Below are 24222 nucleotides of genomic sequence, written 5' to 3'. Positions count from 1 at the left end.
CGTCTACTCCGCCCGCTTCTTCTTCATGCCCACCTGTCGCTTGCCCATTACATCTCTGCCCTCCTCTATACTCAACAAAGCTTCGCGCTTCTTCTCAGTTACAGGCTTGAGCGCATCTCGGACGACTCTGCCTTCAACGCTAACACCCTCCTCCTCAAACTCATCCATCTTCTTTCCCACACGCGACTCAATCGCCAGTACAAGCTCTACATCCCTCTGTCCAATCAAAGTGATACTCGTACCAACCCTCCCAGCACGCGCCGTACGACCGACACGATGGATGTAATCATCCGGATCACGGGGCACATCGAAGTTGATAACAAGCGCCACCTCTGGAATATCCAAACCACGGGCCGCAACATCAGTAGCAACGAGTATCCTAGCAGCCTGCGCACGGAACCTAGCGAGGTTACCCACACGATCGTTTTGCTTGAGACCAGAGTGCAGTGCTGTGACGCGGTGATCAAGGAGGCGCAGCATGTACTCCAGGAGCGTGGCTGTCTTTGTACGATTGCAGAATATAATGACACTCTTTTTGCTATTCTCTGGTGTGTTCAACAAGACGTGAAGATAACATTCCTTGTGCGTAACTGGCGTTTGAAGGTACTTTTGCTGCAGTCTTGGTGGAATTGCTAAATCCTCGGTATCGACCTCGGAAACGAAGATTGGAAGACGGCCTGGAGCTCGGGGCTGGGATTTGAGTGCCAGGACCTCGGGTGTCACGGTGGCAGTAAATAGAAGGGTTTGTCGTGTTTCCTTGGGAGGTAGAGCGGATAAACAGGTCTCGAGATCGGGCAGCATGGAGCCTTTGCCTGGAGCGAGTAGACGATCGGCTTCATCAAAGACAACAAAGCGCACGCGACGGAGACCACAGATTGTGTCCTCGCCCGAGGTGCGGATGTGCTCTGCTAGCCGGCCTGGTGTTGCAATGACGACGTGGGGTCGTGAGGCCAGAGCGATGGCTTGGGAGCGCTGGTCTGAGCCTCCGGTAATCAGAATGGGTTTCATTGATTGTGGCGCTGAAATTGCTTTCACTTGCTCGTAGATCTGGATCGCGAGCTCGCGGGTCGGTGTGACAATAACGGCGAAGATACCACTAGGATCCTCCGCCCATTTCTGCAGAATCGGTAACGAAAATGCTATAGTTTTACCTGTACCAGTTCTTGAGCCACCGATACAGTCTTTCCCCTTGAGAATCTCAGGAATACAGGAGGCTTGGATGCCAGTTGGGCGCTTGATCTCCATGCTTGCGAGCGACTTGACGAGCCATGGCGCTACATTGAGTGACGCGAAATCCAGTTTAGGATTGGTTTTCGGTGTGGTTCCAACAGATCCGGCGGATTTGGCATCGTTTGCCGACGCGTTTTGCTGCTTTGCTTTGATGCGCGAGATTGATGAGGCTGCGACTGGTAGTGGTTGGACAACTTCAGCTTCGGAAGCCGAGCTTACATCCTCGGTCGGCGACAGTCTCCTTCTCTTCCTAGCTCCGGATTGTGCCTCGAGAATTTCCTGGTCGGATGCACCAGAATCACTGTAATCGGAGGTCGCCATGATTGTGGTTGATGTTTCGCATGTATGTCGACGGCTCAAGTTCGAGTTGTCTCCGAAATTTTGTGCAGGGATCAATCGCGCTAGTCTTATCGATACGGCTACGGAAGCTTCTGCTTTCGGATTCGCACTGGGTCAAAACTTTGCGAGTTATATGGCCTAGATGTCTACAACGGGTGCGATCGATTGTTGGAGACGGAGCTATACTTTGATGCTTTGCAGAGCTAACTGCCGACCTAGAGCCTATCTCACCCGTCCATCTCTTTTATACCTACAGCAACTCTCCCCACAAAGACAGCTCTTATCTAACCCAGCCCAATACTTGTCCCCATAATCTAATGTAATCTCCTTTCCTGCGTCTATCCCCTTACTGACCAATACCACCCTTTGTGTGTCCAGCCAGGTAAAAGTGGAGGATTGCGAGTTCGGCTTACAGCTATGGTTGATGAAGCGCGTGAAATTTCCTGCTCTGCCTTGCCAGATCTGATAATTAGCCAAGGGTGTTGAACTGTCCAACACGTCAAGATGTCTGACTCCGTTTGTTATCAATCCAACGAGCTCGCCGACGGCCGTTCCCCGATCGAACGACGTCAACGCTACGAGGCCATTATTTCTGCCGTCCGGCGTCCTGACAATTTGAACGGGTGGTGGCTTTCGCTTTACACAACCAAAAAGGGTTGGAAAACAGAAACATGAGTTGTCCTGTGGGTTGTCGGATTGTGGCTCGTTGCACAAAGCGCAGATGTACACTCCACCTGGTCTAGCGACAGCGTTCGATTGTGGCGTCCATCGTGGGTCTTCGCATCCCCAGACCGATTCATCAATGATTGACTCGTCGATGTGTTCAAAAGCAAAATATGGATCGTGAAGCTGATATGTTTGGCGCAAGGGTACGGGATCCGACCCGTCCTCAAAAACAACCCAATCGTGCGGGTGTCCAGGGTATTCGAGGGTTTGCGATTCGCCCACGATCGACAACAACTGGCGCCAGTGGGGATGTAGGGTATCGGCTGCGACTTCGAGACGTTTTCTCAGGTTCCGTAGCCGGCGCATCGCATCTTTATCAAAGCCCACTCGGTATTTACAGAATCGATAAATGCCCATGCCAGCGAAGACAAGTGCAGCCCAACCCGCTGCGTCTTTTACTTCCTTGTAACCACGCCAGATGGCCATTTTGTTGCGCAATTCCTTTCTGTTATCGTATGGCGGTTAGCGAATGCGATGTACCGTGCGCGATGGCAAGTATTGGGACCTACTCAGACCAGTCGAAGTCCTGGCACGCTTCCATAAACACAGCTTTCCTGTGCTTTGTCGTAGACAGGTCAGGCCTCGATTGGCTCCGATATTGTACCTGCTCCTCAAAGAGCTCGACCCAGCGAGCTTGTACAATCATTTCTATTGACCGGCACACACGACTCGCTTGTGTGACCTTGCGACAGAAAACATTCATCTGACTGAAGGATTCGGATTTCGTGTTCGAAGTGGTAATGGCTGCTGATGGCTCTTCCGTTTGCGTTTGTCGAACCACACCCATGGAAGATCCATTGGGAGATACCTGGAACTGTTCGAATATAGCTTTCGGGTCGAGGTTGAGTGTACTGTGTACTTGCTCCCAAATTCCGATGATAAGCTTGTCTAGAGTGGAAGGCTGGAAGACAAACTTATCAGACGCTACCTGCGAATGGTCAGCCAAAGACCTCTAAGATACTTTCTGGTGCTGGTATGGCCTAGAGACACGAGCTTCTTCGGACGTGGAACGCTGGTAGAGGCATGCAACAACAACCCGATGATTCTTCGATGAGATTCCAGCGATTGGCGGGAAATACGATATCGCCTGGCGAAGTCAACGTACCTTTTTCCGCTTGGGAAAGCTTCGGCTATCCACCTGCATTTGGCGTTGGTGCTCGGTCAAATCTTCTTGGAAAGAGGACTGGTTCTGCGACACCCTCAGACCGCCAGTACCTTTTCTACGGGTATCGCGGGAGTGTTGTTCCGATGGGTACGGGTCGTCCCGGGGATTAGACTCGTCCATCGACGATGACTCCTCATAGTCGTTAGAATCTACCGGCATTGGACTTTGTGTGGGGGCCGGCGTTCTCATACTCGCCAGATCGACGGTTCTCTACGGACGTGTAAGCATACGCTACTGCACACGAGCAGTTTAGGTGTGGTGGGAGCATAAACGTACCGACGCGACCCTCTCGGACTGCGCTCTTGTTGCATGGTTCGCATCGGCCTCTTCGAGGAAAGCCTCCACGCGAAGGATGGGATGGTCAAGGTTGTCGAGCTGTGGCCACGCGATATTGATGTTCAATCTGGCAAGATGGTCCTGGATGGCCCGACCGATGCATTCGGAAAGCCCATCGATATCCTGGAGGCCGTTCATCTTAAGGGAATGCCTCGACAGTACCTCGCTAAATTGATTAGATCTGCGGACTTGACACCGGACGCTAAGAAGCTTGAGCAGTCCGCGAGCAGATGTGTGATATAACAAGCTCTACCACGATGTCCACTAGGAAAATTACTGCGGAGGTAGCTCCGTATAATGAAAACCACTCAGGACGCGAAACAAGATTCGCTATGGGCGTGAGGTAACAAGACGTCTGTGAGGTAAGAGAAAGAGGCGCATCCGTCCAAATGTCGGAGCTTTCATGGACTGAACAAGCTGTCCGAAGTATATCCGGGTCGAAAGTCGCAGTGTCGCAACACTGTACACGGCTTCTATATGCCGCGATGGTGGAACGCGGAACCGTGACGATATTGATGGAAATTCTGCTCAAGCAGCAGATGAAGCCGGAGTTTGATTAGGAACGCTCTTAACCAGGTGCGGTATGGTGCTTGGCTTCAGTCATACACTCGGCGACGAATGCGCGTCATTTTGGCGTGCAGACAATATCTCAACCAATCAGAAGAATTGCTGCGGCTGCACGTAGCCACTCGAACGTTGGTTGCAGTCGCAAAGTCGGTTCGTGGTAGGCACGTTGCTCTAGGTTATCGAAGATGCTGCTCGATGATGCCTGGGCAGTCAGAAAAAAGCCGCAGGGCTGATGGTGGTCCCAGCATGGCACGGGAACTAGCCGTCACACTAACTACATGCTCCATGCTCTCCATTCCGGCAGACGTCACCGAACAACCAAACGTTGCCTCAACAGAAGACGTGACTATCGCGACAGAACAACAAAGCATTGTAGAAAGCGCAGAGGCGGTCTCATCAGATGAGCTTTCGCAATTATCTGTACATCTGTATCTACGATGGCGAAGGTTGCTATCGAACAACTCAATGCGCAAGCAGTTCGTCTCTCAACGGCGAAAACCCGTCTCCACAAATGCCAAGCGATGCTATGGCATTGTTTATCGTAGTGCGCCGGGTCTTGTAATTGGACTTGCCTCCGCGTATATAGACTGGGCGGTCAGGGTCTGAATCAAGCTATTTACATATCACTTGTACCGATTGGTACCCTTCAACTTCAATTTGTGCGGCTTCGCATCTCTTACACATCTGTCGTTTTATTAGTGCAACCCCCCACCCTCATCATAATGGAGTCGTCAGACGCCAAAGATTCGAGTAACAAGGAGAGATTGGAAAGAACCGCGACACACGAATCATACACCTTCCAGGGCGCGAAAGGATGGCAGAGATGGCGCATTTTACAACCCGGACGTGGCATGTATCACGATGTCAAACGCAGATTACCATACTACTGGAGTGATATCACCGATGCACTTACCTATCGAGTCTTTGCTAGTACAGTTCGTATGTACTTCGTCAAGTAAGTCTACTCAGTGGAATGCTCAAGACATGTACTTACAGATCCAGTGTTCTACCTGCTATCGCTTTCACGCTCGACATGTACCGCCGAACTGGCGAGTTCTTCGGTATCAATGAAGCTCTCTTCGCCTCCGCTTTAGCAGCAATGGTCTTCAGCCTCTTCGCTTGCCAACCTCTCACCATTGTGGGCGTCACTGGTCTTATCGCCCTCTTCAACTACACCATCTTCGACATTATCACTCAGTATGATCCTCCCATCTATCCAGCCTTTACCGCATGGGTCGGTATCTGGGCTGCCATCTTCCACTGGATCGTATCCTTCGGCAACTTTAGTGACTACATGGCTTATGTTACCGACTTCTCAAGTGAGACATTCGGCATGTATGTCGGAATTATCTATTGCAGTACGTATCTAGCAACTAGCCAAACATAGTTACATAGCTGACACATCCATAGTCAAGGGTGTGGAAGAACTGGTTTACCTCTTCGAAGTTTCCGAATTCGATGGCGGCTACCTTTCCATCGTTATCGCCATCTGCTACTTTGCCTCCGTATACGGCCTCGAGAAGCTTGGAGGAAGTACATTGTTTGGTCCAGGCGTCCGTGGTATCCTCGCTGACTATTCCTTCGTCTTTCCAACTTTGTTCTGGGTCGGCTTCTCACACATCCCCGGACGTTTGGAGAATACTGGCCTGTACCGAGTCCCTATTACAGGCGCCTTTGAGCCGACGCAGGACAGAAATTGGGTGATTGACTTCTGGAATCTGGACGTCAAGTGGGTATTTGCAGCATTGCCATTTGGTTTCCTGATGATGCTGCTTTTCTACTACGACCACGTAAGTTTTGTACCCGTTCCAAAAATGATACATGCTAATCTACCACGATAGAATGTTTCATCTCTTACAGCACAAGCCCGTCAATATCCTCTGAAAAAGCCCGCTGGCTTCCACTGGGATTTCTTCCTTCTCGGCTGCACATGCTTTGTTGGCGGTGTTATTGGCCTTCCCCTTCCCAACGGTCTCGTACCGCAAGCACCTGTGCATACCGACTCTTTGACAGTTTACGAAACGAAACTTGAAGTCACCAAAACGGAGGATGGCGGAGAAATCCGTAAGCCATTTATAGAGGCTACCGCCGTTGTTGAACAGCGTGTCAGTCACTTCTTGATGGGCATGGCTATTTGGGGTACTATGACCGGTCCTTTGCTCACGGTGTTACACACTATGCCTGCCGCCGTCTTCGCCGGTGTGTTCTTCGTTGTCGGTGTACGTACCTCTACCGCCACTCGTTCCTTCAACATGCTAACTCTTCTGCAGTGGGGTTCAATCGAATCTAACGGTATCGTCGCCAAGACCCTCTACCTCATGTCCGAAAAGCGTTTTATCCAACGCGATAACCCGCTAAATACCGTCTCCCGCAAGAAGATCGGACTTTTCATTGGCATCCAGATCTTTGGTGTCGCATGCACAGTTGCTATTTCGCAAACTATCGCCGCTATCGGATTTCCCGTACTCATCACCGCGCTTATTCCGCTACGCACTTTCTTGATGCCAAAATGGTTCACAGCACACGAGCTAGATGTTCTAGATGCCCTAACGGCAGACAATCCCTCGGTGCTTGTCAGCTTCGGTGGAACGCCGAGTGGCATGAAGGCTGGTGGACCTATGGAAGGCGGTGCTGGCGGCCCTCGTGATGAGGAGGCACTCGCACACCCGCATCCTGCCCAGCGTCAACGCGCTGGAAGTATTCACCGAGATGAATAGTTGAAAATGGGAATGGCCACGGTTTAGAAAAAATTAGTGATTGAGCGAGGAGATTTGAGATGACGATTAAAGGTTTATTAGAGAAATATTCGCTTCATGTAGATAGGCTGCGTAGCCTTCAAAGATATTTAATGTATTACCATGTTGGAATTCAATCTTCCTAGCACCACTTCAAACTCCGGCGCTTACTTAGAGACATATTAATTGCGCTCTTGTTTCTTCCTTGCTGCAGGGGTTTTCTGCGCCTCACTCACCCTTCCCGCCCTCTACTCCTTGTATGTCTCCGTTCCAATAACCCACATCCCCATTCACACCCGGCATCAACAGCGCGCTCAAGATCCCTCATATCCGGCATCGAAACTGAGGGTATAATCTTCAAGACTTTGTCATGTATTGCCGGTACATCAGACCCCTCAAAAACTCGATTCACTCTTCCAGAAACCTCGTCAGATGCTTCTTCAACTAACGCACGGAGCTTGTTACACAGCGCTTTGTAATCAACGGCCGTAGGGTGTGTTAACGCGTGAAGTGACTCATTACGCCATGTACCGTTTGGTGATGAAGGGAACAGATGGGCATGGGATGGGAAAGCCTCTGTGTCAAATTCGGATAGCGATGTGTGCTCGGGGTCAGAGCGGGATAATTCTGCGGATGCAGGAGAGAAGCCTTCAAGAGAGGGAATGTAGGAATGGACTGCTATCAGCGCTGAGGTATCCTCATTGACGACCTCCCATGAAACAGACTCTTCTTCTGGTGGTGGAGAATGGGAGGCGGACGCAGAAGGAACGGAAGCTGGGGAGGATAGTGGTGATAGCTTTGCGGTGGGAACAAGCTCCCAGGATACCAAACTGTGAACTCTTGGACGATTGAATGCCTCTGAAGAAGTGGAACGCGCTCGGGAATGACATGAAGCGGTAGCTGGTCGCGGCGGTAGCGTGGGTGCATTACGACATTGCGATGTCGACGCAAAAGTCGACGAAGGCCTAGAAAAGAACAACATTTGTGCGGTCTTTATACAATTTTCAAGCTTTTTTCCGCCAAATCTGGCGTGATCGGCCTATCGTTCCGTTTGCTCGTGTCGAGTGCTCGTATTAGGAAAGCGAGTTGAGATTTGCTAAACGGTTTGTTTTACGCGCTGATTGTGTATAACGAGATAAAGAGCATAGAATGGAACCAAGCGTTCAAAGCTTGTGCGCGACAGTGTGGGGAAGGAGTCGGCGGTTGTTGTAAGGCCATCATGTCCTACCTAAGTAGCTTGCAATATAGTGAATGACGGAACGTCGGTGAAAAATTGTGAAGTGAAAAACCCGCCGCATCAGGATATTTGAAGAGTCAATTCTTTGCCTATCGACAGATTCTTTCCAAATTAGTGACCTATAGAAGATTATCACTCATTCCTTTCTCGCCTTGCAAGACGGAAGTGAAATGCTGCTCGCCGTGCAAAGCAAAGCTTATATTCGCATGGTCTTGATGGCTGTTTACGCCTGGATGAGAAACTGTTTCCTAAATGTTATGTTGTCGTTCGTACATCGTGCTCAGTCGCTATGGTTTACTGTCTTGGCTGTTGAAAGAAGATGAGTGTTCAGATCTGAGTGCAGTGGATCACATCTAGACCGCTGGGAGCAAACAAACATATTTATAGGTAAGGCAGGCTATTTTTTATGCACTCTCCATTCGAGAATTGGAGCCGCTTCAGACATCACCAAATATAATTCGAAATTCGATGGGGATCTCCACCGCCTAGCTGGTACCACTAAAGACTAATGACGAACGAAGTGTTCACAAGCCATATATAGGCCGGTGCAAATGCTGAGCAGGATATTTGCTGTATTGTGTAGACATCGTGACTGATAATGAGAAAGAAACTGAGCGTATATGACAATGCATCATCCTTACCAGGTCGGCGAAGAGGTAGCAGCTATAGACAAAGCATCGCCTATACTAGAAATCTCCATCGGGTTTGGTCACGAGCTTCACTTGAAGTCATTGTACAGTTAGGGCAACAAAGAAAACCGAAGAGTAGGTATTAGGCAGAGGAGCACGTCTTCAAATACGTCCAAATTGCTCGACTTGCAACCGAGGTATGATACCATGGATGATATAGGTATCTCCCAGTATCAGGGTTCGCTCAATTCTGCTTTGTATGTCCGACGGTCAGAGTTTGTCGTGTTCCAACATGAGCTGAGCGAAGCTGTCAGTATTGAATGTTATGACTGTCGGACCGAAAACTCTAACACACGGTGTCGCGCCGTTGCACCGAAGTTATATTGAATCTCCATGCATCCATATGTCAAGGAGATATTCTCCACATATTTGCACACGTCTAGGGTATGTAACAAGTCAACGAGTCGACCGAGAAGGACAAAGAGTGGCTTTGACCTTGACCCTTACAATGCAACCGACATCACCCAGACGTGTCAAGTTCGTTGTACAGAGCGATATCGTGATCAGTTTCGATACGACTGGTACGCATTCATTTCCAGCGAAACATGGGTGCCGAAGCTAACCTCGTACGATACACTTAGCCGCATACTACAACGAGCGAAACTTGCTGCAGGTGTCCAAAAGCGAACATTATGTAACGATAGTCCAACCGCGGATGTAAGGGACAAGATACCGCGTAAAGCTGTATCAAATGGCTGAAGGAAGCATGGCGCCATTCTAACTCAGGCAACAAGAGCGACGTATGTGATGTGGCGCGAACGGATCTGGCGGCGAGTGGGGATGACTGCGATGAAACCTGGCTGATTGAAAGATGTTGTTGTTTCTTTTTTACGTGTGGGCGCGCTGTGGACAAAGCAACGTGTTGGGTACTAATATCCCTGCCAATATCCTCATCCAAAAGCACAACCCTTCTGACGACTTGTCACGCTTTCCAGTGACATCATTCACGCCTCTGACGCTTTCCCCGCTGTCCTAAATGTCGACGAAACTGAGATTGAAATAGTGTTGTGTTCTTTGAGGTACCTCCCCACCTGTTGGAGTGCTGATGTGTAGATAAAGTTCCGCAGAATTTGCTACTCATGACAAACTACTCAAACGAAGTCCTTGGGTAGATCTCGCAATTTGGGTTTGACCTCCGTACGTGTCTTTACTATCTCAACATTCATGATGTGGTTGCGGAAATTAGGTACTCTAGATTCGTGCAAGGTAGTCGCGTTTGTTTGATAGAGGTAAGACACCTAGACGACAACTTTGCCACCTGTAGACTCGACGACGGAGTTTACATCGTCTTTGAGCTCTGGTATCGCGCTTGAGACGTGCAGGGCGAGCTGTTCTTGCAGGGCGCGGTAAGCGTCAACGCGACCGTACAACATCTGGTTCATTCGCTGCACGGTCTCAACAAATTCGCGAGTGAAGATGTCCGGGTTCCTAGAGTTTTCTACATAGGACATGACCTCTGGAGGGATGTTGATGTTCACCGAAGGTGCCGTTCTTGCCAATTTTACCAGATTTTGAATAAGCGACTGGCTATCATGTCATTAGCCCACCATACAACGCATGTTCCTGAGCTATTGCGTACATTTCTCGCTTCATGGCTTCCTGTGTCTTGCTTCCATGGTGGTCGTAAGCTTGCACGATGAGGTTGTATAGATTTTGTACGATGTCTTTCAGTTGCGCCTCCACATCGATTATCGCCACTACCAAAACGATTAGCAGGAGCAGAAACAACGGCTACCCACATACCGTCGGGACTTAGTGCTGCCATTTGGATGTTTGAAGTGAGCGGCGCTGTGAGGTTTGCTAGTCGGAGGGCGGGTGTTGTGCAACGCGTGTGACAAAGAACAGACGCGCCAAGGCTCGGCTAAACACGGAAACTCTGGTTGGCTTTGTGTCGTCATCGCTCACTTTACCCAGTATCTAACTCAACGACGACCTTCATCGAGACCGCGTCGCAGCGCGCTATCACGTGTCGCAAATCTTACTCAGTGAATGCGACCATGAGCATTACCTTGCGATGACGGAGAGCATGAGCCGGGATCCTGACGTCCCTCTTCCGCAGCCACCAAGCTCTCAAACCCCAATATCGTCTATACCAGGAGCCACTGGGAGCACTTTGCAAAACCATACTCGTGCTACGACTCGCCCAACAGAAACTCAAAAGACTCAAGTGGATACTGCTTCGGACAAAGCAACCGCAGCATTCATTCGGCGTACTCTCTGTTCCCACAATGTACTACTTGGAAACGGCGAGAAAGCACGCAGTACACCACGCCCAATCGGAGACGTGCTACCACCTCTGACAAGCTCAAATGAGGTCGATCTTCAGTTATACGGTATTATTTCTGTGATCATCAAGGAGTTCGTACAGACGTGGTACTCGAAGATAACTCCAGATCAAGTATTTGTCAACGAAGTGATTCAAATTATCGCTCACTGTACCCGTGGTCTGGAACAACGCCTCAGGAAAGTCGACCTGGAATCACTGTTACTAGACGAGATCCCTGAGCTGCTTGAAGCTCATCTGACATGTAGGTAGTTCCGACCCTGGACTGTCGCATGAACTTAGTCTAATTGTGCCCTGTCAGCTTTCCGAATAGCGAAGAATCAAGCCGCCTCGTCAAATTCACTGGTATCAGATCCTCGTCTGATCTATCATACGCTCCACCCACACCCTGCACTTTCTCCTGTTCCGACCGATGATGCACCAGCAACAGTCCTCGAGCAGCGCGAAAGCGAGTCGGCGTGGCGCCAACTCCTCATCCACGGAGTGTTGGCTTTATTGCTACCGACAGAAGACTTGAAGAATGGGTGTCTACGCGCCCTGGTGGCCGAAATTTTCGCCGAGATGATCCTCGGAAACGGCATTAGCGGCAAAGCCTGTGAGGGATGGGTATTATGGGAAGGCATCACAAGGATAGCTGAGGTTCTGCAGACCGATGCTACCAAAGAGAAAGATCCCCAGTCAGACGACCCTAACGCAGAACAGTCGTTGACCCGTCTTGAGCGTTATGGGCTGCTGTCTCCACACGGCGGGACAGAAGTTCATCCAGAAGAACGACTGGACGCCGGCCAGAATCGCCATAATACTCCGGTCGTATACACTTCTGGTGCATTCTGGGCGATCATCCAATACGCTTTTTTGGCGTTTACTGCGGTGCGCGCGGTGATTTTGAGTCTTGCGACATTATCTTCTCTTCCGTCAAGAATTGCCACAAGCGAACAGTCATCTGTTGAGGCCGGTAGCCAATCGCAAACACCTCAAGCGGAAAACATTGCTTCCAGGCGCCCGTTGGAGGCCAAACGGCCTGTAGTCAGCATGGGCTTGTGGAGCTGTGTAGCGCAACTTGTCGAGTTAGATGTCCGCATGCCTTGGCTGTTGGGCTTCATCTCCATGCTCCATCGTGGAGCGTTGGCCGGCCCAGGTAGGGTGGGTGAAACCGATGGTGTATTGGACAGGTAAGTTACGATAATATCTCTTTCTTCACTTGCTTCCCATGGTTGGCTGGCTGCTCAGTGTCTGTGGGACCGTGCGACACAGCATGAGATAGCTCCGCATACGATTTCAGTCACTTGACTTCGCTTCAGCGAATGCGACGGCCCGCAGGCTCACACACAGGAAAATCCCTGTCGTGGCGCACCGCCTTATGCAAGCCTCGGCACCCGTTCCGGGCGGCAACTCGACACGTTTCGGACAAGGGGGCTTGGCGCCATTTGTGTCTTCGATTTTGTCAACACCACAAACGATCGCACGATGCTTGCATCTTAGTAGGACCAATCCTAAAGCTCAGCTTCCACCGGCAGCTACAGGGCACTATAGCGTACGAAGGGTATTCCGTACTCCGAACCGCCTTATCACGACCCTAGCTTATGTGGAAGGGCCGCTTACGCGCCGGTTGATCTGTCCACACCGTCCATCCGTCCCTCTCGGGACTGGCCGTACTGAGCTCAAGACACGAGATTGGCCACAGATCCCAACCCTACCGTCATTGCCGCCACCAGCTGATTGCGCCTCATCTTTCGGTCTCTAACATCTTAGCGGCCTGCGACGTCGCTGCCGTCATACTCTGGTCTCGTTAGAAATCCCAGCGAGCACGCACTCCTCGGACTTAACATGGCCTAGTTTGTTTGAGCACCGCATCGAAACATTTGACGGATGATGCTATTCCCAAACGTTCGGGACTGGCTTGTTGACCTAGTCACCACGACATCCTGCCTTAAGTTGTGTTGTGGCATGATCATCAATCTCGCTTGACATGCGCGCGCGCCTCACTTTGTGGGCCGCATCAGCATTCGACTCGATTCTCGTCCGATACGATGATTCTGCCATCATGGACATCGTCATTCGCGGTGGCCAGCTGACTGTTCCGCGGATTCATATGCATGCGTTCGGTTTACTTCGCACCAGTCCATTTCGTTCTTGCAAGTCTCGTTTGCTAACCAGTCGTAATTGCAGGTTCCTCGCTCATACTTTCCACACACGGATCTTGAACCCCGCTTTCATTCCAGTGGCGCTTCGCACTCTTCGTGCAACACTCTTCCCTAACAATGCGCTCGGGCCCCCACGTCAGATCCCAACTGATGAGGAGATCGAGGCGATCAAGCACTGTTGTGCCGCTACGCTGCTAGACTTAGTACCACCTAAAGTAGCAGCCGCTTTCTTCGCGAGTGACGGACGCGATACTCAGGTTCGACAGATCGAAGATATACTAGGCTGTCTTGATGACGCCTATCTCAACAAACATCTCGTCTTTCAGATTGTGGAACTGATCGGACTACGCCTGTTTCCGGAGCTTGGAGAACAAGGCGTCAAAGACTTACTGGACGAACGTATCAGCTGATAACCTGGGCTTGTCAGCAAAGCGTTTCTACGTCGTGTATCGGGGATCAAAGCACAAGACATCAGGAACTTTCACCGCCAGATGCGCGAACTGCTGGGCACGGCCCGTTGCGCAGTCAATATCGTCGTTCACACCAAGTTCAAATGAGGGCAAATCTCCAGCCCTTGCATCGCATACCTACTTCCATGAAATCGTTATAGAGTAGTTCACTAAAGCAGCGAAACTGCAGCTACATGATGCAGTTCCACGTATACCAACTCATCGTGGGCTCGTAGCAGAACGTGGTGGAAAAGGTACACCGCTGATCTCGAAAAGAGGGGTACTAGCCAATCAGAAAATTCCCTAAGGAAATTGTTGAGGTACATGGCATCCAGACTCCGGGCTGGCTGCATGCTGTGACGAGCACCTGACTAATTGGGATATTGCCGGACGGAAACTACAGAGAAAGTGCCACGAGGTGCCCCGCAGTGCACGTCTTCCTTCAAGCCATTGCTTAGTCCAGCTGGCCCCATCACGAACGCTGCAGGTCTCAATCTTGGAAGTGTTGTACGCGGCAGGAAAAATACAACTCAAGTTCACCATGTGCGAATGGGAGGCTTGGACAATCTGCATGTCGCTCGGTGAGCGCGACGGTCCGTGTGGTGTATACATATGCGCGGGGATAAATCGCATACAACCGGGAGGCTTTGGAGAAGGATATTGGTTGACAGGCGACATGCGAGGCCAGAGCGTCGTGTGGCAGAGGAGTATGATTAGTCAAATACGGAATGACTAGGTGCGCAGCTCCGTTACAATCTTGACAATGGTTTACACTGCGATACCTACCGCGCGGTCCTTACGAGCATCGCAGAATTTAGACGACGTTGGGTCGTCCTTGCACTTGGTTCATCTAAAGTAGCGCTCCGAGCTCCAATACACCTTCACGTATCAAAATGAACCTGTCTAAGCCCCGCTTCCTCCTGCATTCAAGCCCCCACCTAGCGAGATATGATAAGAAACTTGGTTCGGGAACGATCATGACTGCGGATCATGTTTACCGCCGTGCTCGCTGTCGGCAGCTCCGTGCGAACCCATGTTTCGAGGTCAAATATAACTCAGCCTCACTTAGGCGATGTATCAACCGTGGGGTTTCAGTAAGTGAACATCGCAGAAGCGAGGGTGGGCTGAGAAGTTTAAAGTGTCAAAAGGTTACCCCGCATGCGCCCCCAGCCCGTAGCCGTCTATCTGTTATCGCTTCCGCAAGGGTTGCGGTTCCTAACAAGTTGGCAACACGTTCCTGAACAGCCTGCCGCTAAGGTGTTTCAAGATTCGGTTGGGCAGCAATTGCGCGGAACATAACGACGATCGAGTCAGCCTTCTCTGCTTCCTTTGCGGCACAGTTGTTCTGCGTCTTGAGGATTTTATTCTTTCTGATCCTATCGAATAACGCGCGCTTTGTGGGCGCGTGCGTAGGATTCAGGTCGCCGCTTATTGCCTGCTTCGAGACACCACTGTCGCTGATGCTGGGTTCTCGACTGACTCGCTACCCTGGATGACCGTTGAAACTTTAATCCTCTGAACTCTAGAAGCAAGGCGAGGAACCCCTACACGGACCTAGTTCACGATGCCGCGGGATGCGCAACGCGAAAGAATCATGACCCTAGCAGCGCTCGCTACTCAGCATTTGACAAGATGCGACATCGCCTGTTCCTGAACCGCACGGGGTCCGGGGCAAGTGCGTCAGGATCCCTAGCGACAATGCCATCAACCCCAGCCACGTCGATCCAGCATCTACCATGGTTTGGTATCAAGCGAGGGTACATCAGGGGTTGCAATGGGCATCAATATTGCGAATATCGACCCATGTTTCAACGGTTAAAAGAGCTCGGAAGGTTAGTGCAGGGACGGCAGCGGGTGGGACTGACTCAAACATGCAAAACATCACCCGTAGTGGGCAATCATTACATGGTACCGAACTATCGTCATCCTGCGTAAGGCATGAAGACTCAATAGTGAGGCGTACGGCATATTCGCTTCAGCTGGTCTGGATGAAGCGGTAGGCGCATCGATAGTTTGAGTCGTTCCCAACGCTCAGCCTAAGTGAAGCGCAGTATGAGGAAAGGATGAGAGGTTCGCTTGCTACTGGGCGCATGAAGATGTTGTCAGAATGATAGCAACTGAAGATCGCAACACATCATGATTAATGCCAATACTACATGACTCCGAAGCCACGGCCTGTTCGGCAACGGAGGTGCCTGCAACACCAATTTATGCATCGGCCCGTGTTGGGAACTGAAGAACACTTCTGGAGCGACGGATGAGTGCATCTGACAGGAAGTGCAAGATTAGCGGGTACGTCAACGGCGGGCGGATGCGTTGTACTGTTGACTGTTCATAGCGATACAAATGGCTATCTCATGCAAGTTGACCACCCAAGCAATGTTACTCAATCCTGTCATGCAGTGTCGTTAGACATTGATACAATTGTCACAAGCCACCTTGTCGCACGTGACACTAGCCCTCAACATCGAACAGATAGCCCGACCAGCTGCGCGCAGTATTATGAGCAAATTAGAAGCAAGTTCGCGTGTTGGTACAACGTTGTCGCGAACACCTTACACCAGATAATTTGGTGATCACCTGTGCACCACGTCCCTCTCTTGCCTAGCCGGTCCGTACCGCGTTACACAGCATCAGATATCAATCACGTGGACCACCTAATGCAGGGCACCGCATGACCAGACAACCAACATGGCAATGACATTTCCATGCTTATCGCCAGCACATTGTGCATACACAATAATTAGCGGAAGAGAAAAGGGTCAGCCCCATACATCATTGGGCAGAAGATTCGAATCAAGGAAAGAAATAAAGTCAAGAGCTAGCAGTTTAACGTGACAATTGACTTTCGGGTGTAGGTTTCCTAGCTTCTTGCACTACAACCTGCCACCACTGCTTGACGTAGGCCCGAATACGAAGGTACTACGAGCCTTTCGGCCTTTCTAAATTTGACCTACGACTGGACCGGCGCCCGGATCCGGGGGGCCGATGATAGGTAACGCAGTGCTTCACCGATCGAAGGGAGGCTTTCGCAATCGCGTTGCGGGATACGATGCTGATGACGGTCTAGCCGTTGCGCGCAACACCGCAACTAACGACTTGGGGAGAGCTTAGAAGAAAAGGGCCGAACATAGTGAGATTGCGACAACCAAGTACAGATCTACCATTGCGCGTCCTTCATTCTACTCTTACTTTGCTTGTTTATACTCTGACATGTACGTAACACGCGTCGGGCTCTGCTCCTTTTCTTTTGCTGTCTGGATCAACTGCACAATGCGCAAGGCTGCTACTGCAACTGCGACCTTCGCAGGAAGTACATCCGGCATTTGAACAACGTGTAAGCCAGTGAACGAGCACGGTTGCGGTCCGAACCGGGACCGTACCGAACAGTAATGTAACGCAGAAAACAAAAAAGAAAGCAGAAGACGAGGAGTTTGACATCACACGGGAGAGAAAAAGTACCAATATAGTAGTACCTGCAAGGATGCCCGAAGATTTGGTGGTGGGGAAACCGACGACATTGTCTTCTTGCTTCTTTTTGCGGCTAGGGGAACTGGAACTAAAGTGGCGTTGCACGCCAACTGGCTTTGCTCTTGCTTTTTCGATAACGGAACGCAGGGTAAGAATCAAACGGGCTGCATAATACCCGTAATGCAAAAGTAACGGCTTTGTGAAAGAAGTAAAATAGCTCGAAACGTGGAAACACTGGTTTTCACCGGAAGTGTTCAATATGCTCCAACTGGCTTTACCACCATTCAGCAAGGACATTTCGAACTAATCACCATTTGATTAATTCCGGATATGGCTTCTTCCCCTAAACGACTCACAGCATGGCTGGAAGCTGGACTCGCATGACTGTGTCTTCTCAGGCCTAAGCTCACCTCAGCCAGCGAAAAGTCTAGTGCAGCCACACTCCGCCTCCGCGGCATGACAGGGTTTCGGGCGCCTTAACGTCGATTGCCTTGCCAAACCACCTTACTGATGGCCGGTGTCAACGCCAATCCTCGCTTCTCTGAGCTCTCGTCTCATCCCTGATCCAGATCGGGACAGCCCTTCGACAAGAACGAACGCGCAAAGATTCCAGCTGAGTATGGCGCGCGCTCGGGGAAGACGGGAACGCCTCACGCTTGGGGGCATCTAGATCAGGCCCAACAGTTTGAGATCTGTGCTATGTGCTGGTCTGCGATGCTCGTCATCGATCTTTATGCATTTCGATTGCTGGCGCGATGGACATATGAATGTACTTTTGTATGCATCAAGGATGTGCAAGGTGCAAATGGAATGGTCCGAGCTCTGGGCTCCATGCAAAGGCGGGGAAGGGGATCAATGTTGCCGAATGAACCTGGAAGTCTCACATGCAATTCACGTTTTGGCAGTATCTAGGATGCAGAAGCTGGAACGAACGAATACTGCTTTTTGAGATCGGCATGCTGTCGGCAAGGTATTTTCCGAAGGTCAATGTTGTTTTTCGCCGGGCTTTGCCCAAACTTTGTTGCACATCCCTTCTATAACGGTATTGCAATACGATGCCGAAAGCGCCGTCACGGGGCTTAAAGCGGCAAGTACCATCTGTTCATGAGCCAGATCCTTGCCGATCATTGAAGTGTCACTCGTGCTCCATCAGCAAAAGGCTACGTTCGGGAAAGATCAGATCATGAGCAAGGCAAAATGACTAGTAAAATCAGAAGCACAGTCGTGTAGTAGTATTGAGCATTAATAGCATTTCAAGCGTGATTGACCCTTTCGTTAAGCCGATCTTTCGGCAAGGGTCGGTAACTATATCAGAAGCCCGCATATAGGTATACAGTAGCGCGTACGAGACCCATCGCTCCGTTTCAGCTCGATGCAACGTATGAGGGCCTCCAGGCGAATGTAAAATCGACGTTGAAAAGCAACAAAGTGAAGCGTACAAAATAGTGGCCCGCGTGAGCAGTTACAGTCTTCCTTTTAGGTAAGGGAATAAATTCGGAAACGGTCGGCTGCTATGCGCTGCTAAAGGGGGGTATAGTGGTTCGTCGAGCAAGGGAATAGACGAATAGATAGTCAAAGTCAATGAAGGAATAGTGAGAAATAGAAGCAATGCTAGTGATGCTGGTACGAGAATGTAGCGAGATGCAACAATGAAAGAAAATCCAAATAGTGCCTGCATTGTGTAACGCTGGCCATGCGGATGGGTTCTTGATCCTGGTATCATGACCCAGGAGTGTCGTGCAGACTTGCTCTCCGAAACCAAGCCATTCAGACATATCGTTCCACAGGAAGAAAAGCAGTCGTAAGCGTATACGCGCTGTGGCAGGAGACACAAGGTGGAGCCGACATTGAGTGAGGTAACATATGCGGTCGCTAATGGATTGCGTCCACGCTTTCGAGTTTGGACGTAGCGAAGGTGGGCTCTGACACACGTCGCATCTCGGAAGGAAGGCTTTCGGAGCTGCGCTTGATTCGTAGCTTCTCCATCAGTTTGCCGATGGTAACATACTCTTGTGGCTCTACGACAAAACCGGCGTTCTGTGACTGGAAGAAATTCATAACCAGCTCTAATGCGCGAGCGGCTTCTTCTTGGGATGGCGTAATAGGCGATGAGTCGGCGGATGACCCTTTGTCATCAATTTGACTGGCACCAGGCACTGGAGGGGGCTGCATTGAATTAGGAACCTGAGTTGGTGAGAGCGACATTCCCTCATCAATAGCCGGAAGCGCGGTAGGCATCTCGGTCATAGGAGAATCGAGGGTACCGCTGCTGACGTATTTTGGAGTCAGCGCATCAGATGAGCCCGGCGGTGACATATATTGCTCAACGCCTACAAGCATAGGAAAGGTCTGGCTTCGGGGCCGCTGGAAGTTGTTGCTCCCTGGCTGCCCACTAGCAGGCTGGCGGTTGCCTACGAAGGGGCTTGGTCCACATGCTGAATCGGGTGTGAAGAATGGCGACGACAGCGACGTAGGGCTGGTAGCTGTATCTGTAAATACGCTTGATAAGGAAGTGCTGCTTTGTGAATGGAACGGTCGACGATGGTTCGAGAAGTCGTATGTGTCAGGGCTTTCTGTCTTGAGATTTTCCTGGCTCTTCTTGGCTTTCATGGTTGTGGTTGCAGGCGATACCCCGCCAGGTGAGGTAGGCGAGATAGCCCCCGGCGTGTGCGCGTTCGATGGCGGATTAGAAGTTCCCTCCGACTCTTCTGCTAACGAGCCCTTTCTTCCCCTTGCTCCCATGAGATGATTCTTTTGCTTGAACTTTTCCAGCCAGCTCGTACTATTCGCCTTGAGATGACTCTCGGAGTTCCCAACAGTCTGAGCGAAGAAGCGGGCCTTCTCTCGAATAATGGCATCTGACAGTGGTAGTCCTTGTCTTTGATGGTTCCTTGCCCAGTTGGATAGGGCTCGTTCGATATCTGGGAATTTGCCTTTCGATCTTTTTATGGGTGATCGGCTGCCGTCGTCCTGGTACAGGTACTTCTCCTTCTGGCGCAACACCTTCGAGACGGTACTACTCAAAAGTCAGCACGGTAAGAGACATGATGCATATGCAGTGGTACCTTCGCTCTACACCGAACATTGCTAGGGTTACGTTAGTGAACGATCCGTGTGGCTAGGTGCATCATAGTGGCATACCTCCAATTTCCGTTTGCTTGACAGTAGGATTCTCCTCGTGGTATTGGCACATACGTCTCCGGTCCGAGTCGGTAAGAGTTTTCCGTGGTGTCGATGAAGTACGGGAGTGAGTTGAGCTTGCTGAGACTGGAGTTGCTGATGCCGGCGTTATCGGTAGTGGGGCTGAAGGAAACAGTGAAGCTTGATAAGTGGATTGGCTGGTGAGCATACTTGGCCATTGTGGCATCTGTGGCATGATCAAAGGCTGCAGCTGTGGATGTGTAGTCCTCGGTGTCGGGTGCGTTTGGTGTGGTGGATGCATGCCGGTCCCGTAGATGGGTTCCATTGGTAGCGGCGCAAAATTGTTGAAGCCATTGTAGTCTTGAACTGGAGACTGGTGATGTGGGTTGTATCCGTTATCCCCATGCCATCCAGAATGATGATCCTCGAAAGGTTCCTGGTGGTGGTGTTGGTGCTCGTGGTCCATTTGGAATTGGCTCATGTCGGATTGCAGGAAACGTATAGATGCGGTGTATCCGTGCGAGCGTGAGAACGAGTGTTCGTGTTAGACGCAGAGCAAAGTAGGGCGTCAGACGGGCATATGCATCTGTACTTGGTGTTGCTATACCTGGGCGGCGTAGGTGACCTCAGAGCGGCCGAGCGCATGCATGCATGAGACGAGATTTTGGTTCCTGAGGCGAAACAGCAACAGGTCAAGTACCTGCTTAGCGGGGGTAGCGCTGACAAAAGGCGCTGGGTATGACAGAGGTCAAAACATATAGGTATAAAGCAGCGCGGCAAAGCAGTGGGCTCAGATGGAGAATTGAAACTGCAGGGAAAGCCTGGCGCGGCGGGCCTGCAGCGCGTACTTGAGGATAAGTCTGGGGACACTGGTAACAGGCCCTGGCTGTGCGATGCGGGCGCGGCCTACTGCAGCTGGCGGGAGAGGAGCCCTGTTTGTTTCGTGCCCAAGCTTGCCGGCAAGCCTGGCGTGTGCTCTATGATCCTTGTCGCCATTCGGCCAAGCGACTTGAACGCGAGCGACAACGTTGGGCTTAGCGTGTGCGGGTCTCTCATCGGGGATGCGCCCCTAGGACAGCGCGGGCCAGAATTATGCGGCCGCCTAGCTAGCTCGCAAGTGCATGCCTCGACGCCTGACTGCTAGCAAGGGCAAATGGGATGTCAAGGCGGCCGGGTAGGATCATCCCATCAGGGCCCTCGCACCGCTGAGCACGTCTGCAGCCGGCTAATCTGACGCTTCCCGAATGAGACATGGTCTGAGTGGGAGCGCCATATTGGCTTCGCCTCGTGCGCCCAGCGCAGTAAATCCTGACCGTTGCCGTACGCTCGTGGCGCGAAACAGTGGGAGCCGATTCAGTGCTGCTCAGGTACGCGAGGTGGTGGCGATTCCCACGGCAGGGGCAGCACGTCAATCATCGGCTGTGCATAAAGGAGAGACAGAAAGTGTCGACGGCTGAAACGCTTTCGGAAAGCTGCAATAATCGCGCCCATGGAAAATCGAGGTTTTGCCGACCAGCCACTCAGGTCTCGGGAGCGATAATGATTTAGCGCCCGACTGACAGCGTGCCTTCTGAGTCGCCAGCGCAACTGACCCCTGCTGATTTCTCCGAATCGACCGCTGCGCCCGTTAGTAGACCAATAAGGAAAACCGATGCTCCAAAAAATGGGCCAGACAATGCTGATCTGAATCCATCAAATTCCGAAGCAAATATGGAATAAAAACAAATGCTGGTAGCTGAGACCGTTCCAATAACACCAGCGGCGCCATTACCATAACGCTCCGAGGCGACGACAGCAGTGTCTTGGGCGACGCCTCTTTGGTAAGAGAACAAGGTCTGTTATTGATAGCTCGCGGACGGTATCGGACCGCCACCAGCCCTCGAGGATTGGCGATTGGCAAGTACGATCCGCGCCGTAAGCTGCGTTGCCCGCAACTAGTGTCGTCCTGATGTCGTCCGCGGTGCTACTGGAACGAGCCCTCGGCCAATCCAGGCTGCGAGATCGGCTCCAAGCCTCGCTCTGTTCGTCATCTTAATGCTGCGACCTGGTATTGGTATCGCAGTGAGACATGTTCAGCCATCCAAAAGGCCCTTCTGCTCTACTCACTTTTCCCAAATCCGGATCCATAACGCCCGTCATATCTCATGATCATAAGACCTTATCTAGCGCTTGACAATGGTGACTGGTCCATATGTGAGCTCATGCTATCCATTCAGGATGGTGATACTAGGATACGTACCAATATCTTCGTCGGCAAGCTCGTGAGACAGTCCCACACGTTGGGGTTGATGCTTGCATGACTTTCCGTAAACAATAGCGTGCTTAAAGTTGTCCACAATCGTCTTGTGGATGGAATTACACTGCCAATTCGTTAGCGTGGGACTTTTAAAATGAGGGGGGAGAGACATACGAAGTCTTCAATGGTGCAGGCTGTTGATCGCAATACGACTGGGGCAGAGTAATCTGGCATCTTGCCCTTGGGCTTGGTATAGACACGGACGAGATTCAACTTTTCCCACATCTGCTCCAGGAGCTCATCGATGTTCCAACCGTGTTCGGAACTAATGGGACAAGCATTGGGGATCCGGTAGAGCAGGTCAAGCTCCTCGATACTGATGGCATCAATCTTGTTCAATGCATAGATGACGGGGATGTAGCTTCGTCCTTTGGCCTCAATAACATCGATCAGATCGTCGACTGTTGCGTCGCATCGAATAGCGACATCCGCGTTTGCCATACGGTACTCGTTCAACACAGCCTTGATTTCGCCGTGGTCGATGTGCGTCAGCGGAACTGTCGCTGTGATGTTGATGCCACCCTTGTCCTTCTTCTTGAGCACAATGTTTGGTGGACTCTTGTTGATTCGAATACCGAAGCCCTCCAATTCGTTCTCAATGACGCGCTTGTCGGTAAGAGGCTTGTTGACGTCCAGAACAATAAAGATGAGATGGCATGTCTTCGCGACTGCGATAACCTGTCGACCACGACCTTTGCCATCCTTCGCACCTTGAATGATACCGGGAAGATCGAGAATCTGGATCTTCGCTCCGTTGTACATGACTTGACCGGGTACGGTAGTAAGCTGCAAACTGTCAGCGCTCATCATTGCGACGAACACGGTCAACCCACTGTTGTGAACTCATACGCAGCAGCTTCAGAGTGCTGGCCGGTCAATCTGCTCATGAGCGTACTCTTTCCGACCGATGGAAATCCAATGAAACCAACACTGGCAACACCAGTCCTAGCAACATCGAATCCCACACCACCGCCACCGCCGCCACCAGAAGGCTCGAGTAGCTCCCTCTTGAGCTTAGCGAGCTTTGCCTTCAGTTGCCCTGTTCATGTATAAGCATGTCAACATGCATGTTCGGTTCCGAAGCCGTACCAAGATGAAAGGATGTCGCCTTGTTCTTCTGGGTCTTGGCCATCTACGTTTCGTGTAAGTTATCGTGGTATGATCGCGTATTGTGGGGAGTGTCCTACTTCGGCCTCGATGTCTTTGATCTGCCCATGATGTTAGCATGCGGTTCGATGATATATGCCGAAGATATATACTCGCCTTATCCACTGTAGTCGCCATTTTGTGTTATCGTGTCTGTTGACTTGATCTGGGTAGGTGTAGAGGCGATGATGTTGTTCACAATTTTGATGCAAAGCACGCCGCCAATGACGAAGCGGGGCACGGATTCTGGCAGAAAGTTCCACCGCC

At 51.1% G+C, this 24222-nt stretch overlaps 6 protein-coding genes across 6 annotated transcripts; 2 read left to right on the top strand and 4 right to left on the bottom strand.

The window, feature by feature from the left end:
- Positions 1-3: 3 nt before the first annotated feature.
- On the bottom strand, positions 4-3934 carry CC77DRAFT_1029358 (DEAD-domain-containing protein; the record flags this gene model as incomplete). Its single annotated transcript, XM_018526506.1, has 8 exons — positions 4-216; positions 247-387; positions 418-1531; positions 1820-2740; positions 2805-3109; positions 3155-3223; positions 3401-3670; positions 3737-3934. The coding sequence occupies 8 exons, from the start codon at positions 3932-3934 to the stop codon at positions 4-6; spliced, it is 3231 nt and encodes a 1076-aa protein (XP_018388799.1).
- Positions 3935-4668: 734 nt separating this feature from the next.
- On the top strand, positions 4669-7187 carry CC77DRAFT_984273 (hypothetical protein). Its single transcript, XM_018536167.1, has 5 exons — positions 4669-5318; positions 5366-5721; positions 5774-6153; positions 6205-6582; positions 6634-7187. The coding sequence occupies exons 1-5, from the start codon at positions 5086-5088 to the stop codon at positions 7078-7080; spliced, it is 1794 nt and encodes a 597-aa protein (XP_018388798.1). The 5' UTR covers positions 4669-5085; the 3' UTR covers positions 7081-7187.
- A 3075-nt stretch (positions 7188-10262) lies between these two features.
- Positions 10263-10789, bottom strand: CC77DRAFT_1006734 (mediator of RNA polymerase II transcription subunit 10; the record flags this gene model as incomplete). The annotated part of the gene is made up of 3 exons (XM_018523434.1): positions 10263-10551; positions 10604-10721; positions 10768-10789. The coding sequence occupies 3 exons, from the start codon at positions 10787-10789 to the stop codon at positions 10263-10265; spliced, it is 429 nt and encodes a 142-aa protein (XP_018388797.1).
- A 249-nt stretch (positions 10790-11038) lies between these two features.
- On the top strand, positions 11039-13862 carry CC77DRAFT_1029356 (hypothetical protein; the record flags this gene model as incomplete). The annotated part of the gene is made up of 3 exons (XM_018526505.1): positions 11039-11552; positions 11610-12480; positions 13478-13862. The coding sequence occupies 3 exons, from the start codon at positions 11039-11041 to the stop codon at positions 13860-13862; spliced, it is 1770 nt and encodes a 589-aa protein (XP_018388796.1).
- Positions 13863-19244: 5382 nt separating this feature from the next.
- On the bottom strand, positions 19245-20979 carry CC77DRAFT_930397 (CenpB-DNA-bind-domain-containing protein; the record flags this gene model as incomplete). Its single annotated transcript, XM_018534161.1, has 3 exons — positions 19245-20388; positions 20438-20459; positions 20514-20979. The coding sequence occupies 3 exons, from the start codon at positions 20977-20979 to the stop codon at positions 19245-19247; spliced, it is 1632 nt and encodes a 543-aa protein (XP_018388795.1).
- Positions 20980-22597: 1618 nt separating this feature from the next.
- Positions 22598-24138, bottom strand: CC77DRAFT_984267 (GTP binding protein-like protein). Its single transcript, XM_018536166.1, has 6 exons — positions 24073-24138; positions 23997-24017; positions 23899-23941; positions 23643-23848; positions 22924-23595; positions 22598-22873 (listed from the first exon to the last, which is right to left on the bottom strand). Exons 1-6 carry the CDS (start codon positions 24091-24093, stop codon positions 22718-22720), a joined length of 1119 nt encoding a protein of 372 aa, XP_018388794.1. The 5' UTR covers positions 24094-24138; the 3' UTR covers positions 22598-22717.
- Between the last annotated feature and the right edge of the window lie 84 nt (positions 24139-24222).

This window comes from Alternaria alternata, assembly GCF_001642055.1.
Source record: "Alternaria alternata strain SRC1lrK2f unplaced genomic scaffold CC77scaffold_5, whole genome shotgun sequence".
Taxonomy (NCBI): domain Eukaryota; kingdom Fungi; phylum Ascomycota; class Dothideomycetes; order Pleosporales; family Pleosporaceae; genus Alternaria; species Alternaria alternata.
Note: the sequence above shows the minus strand (reverse complement) of the source record. Positions and strands in the feature narration are given on the sequence as shown.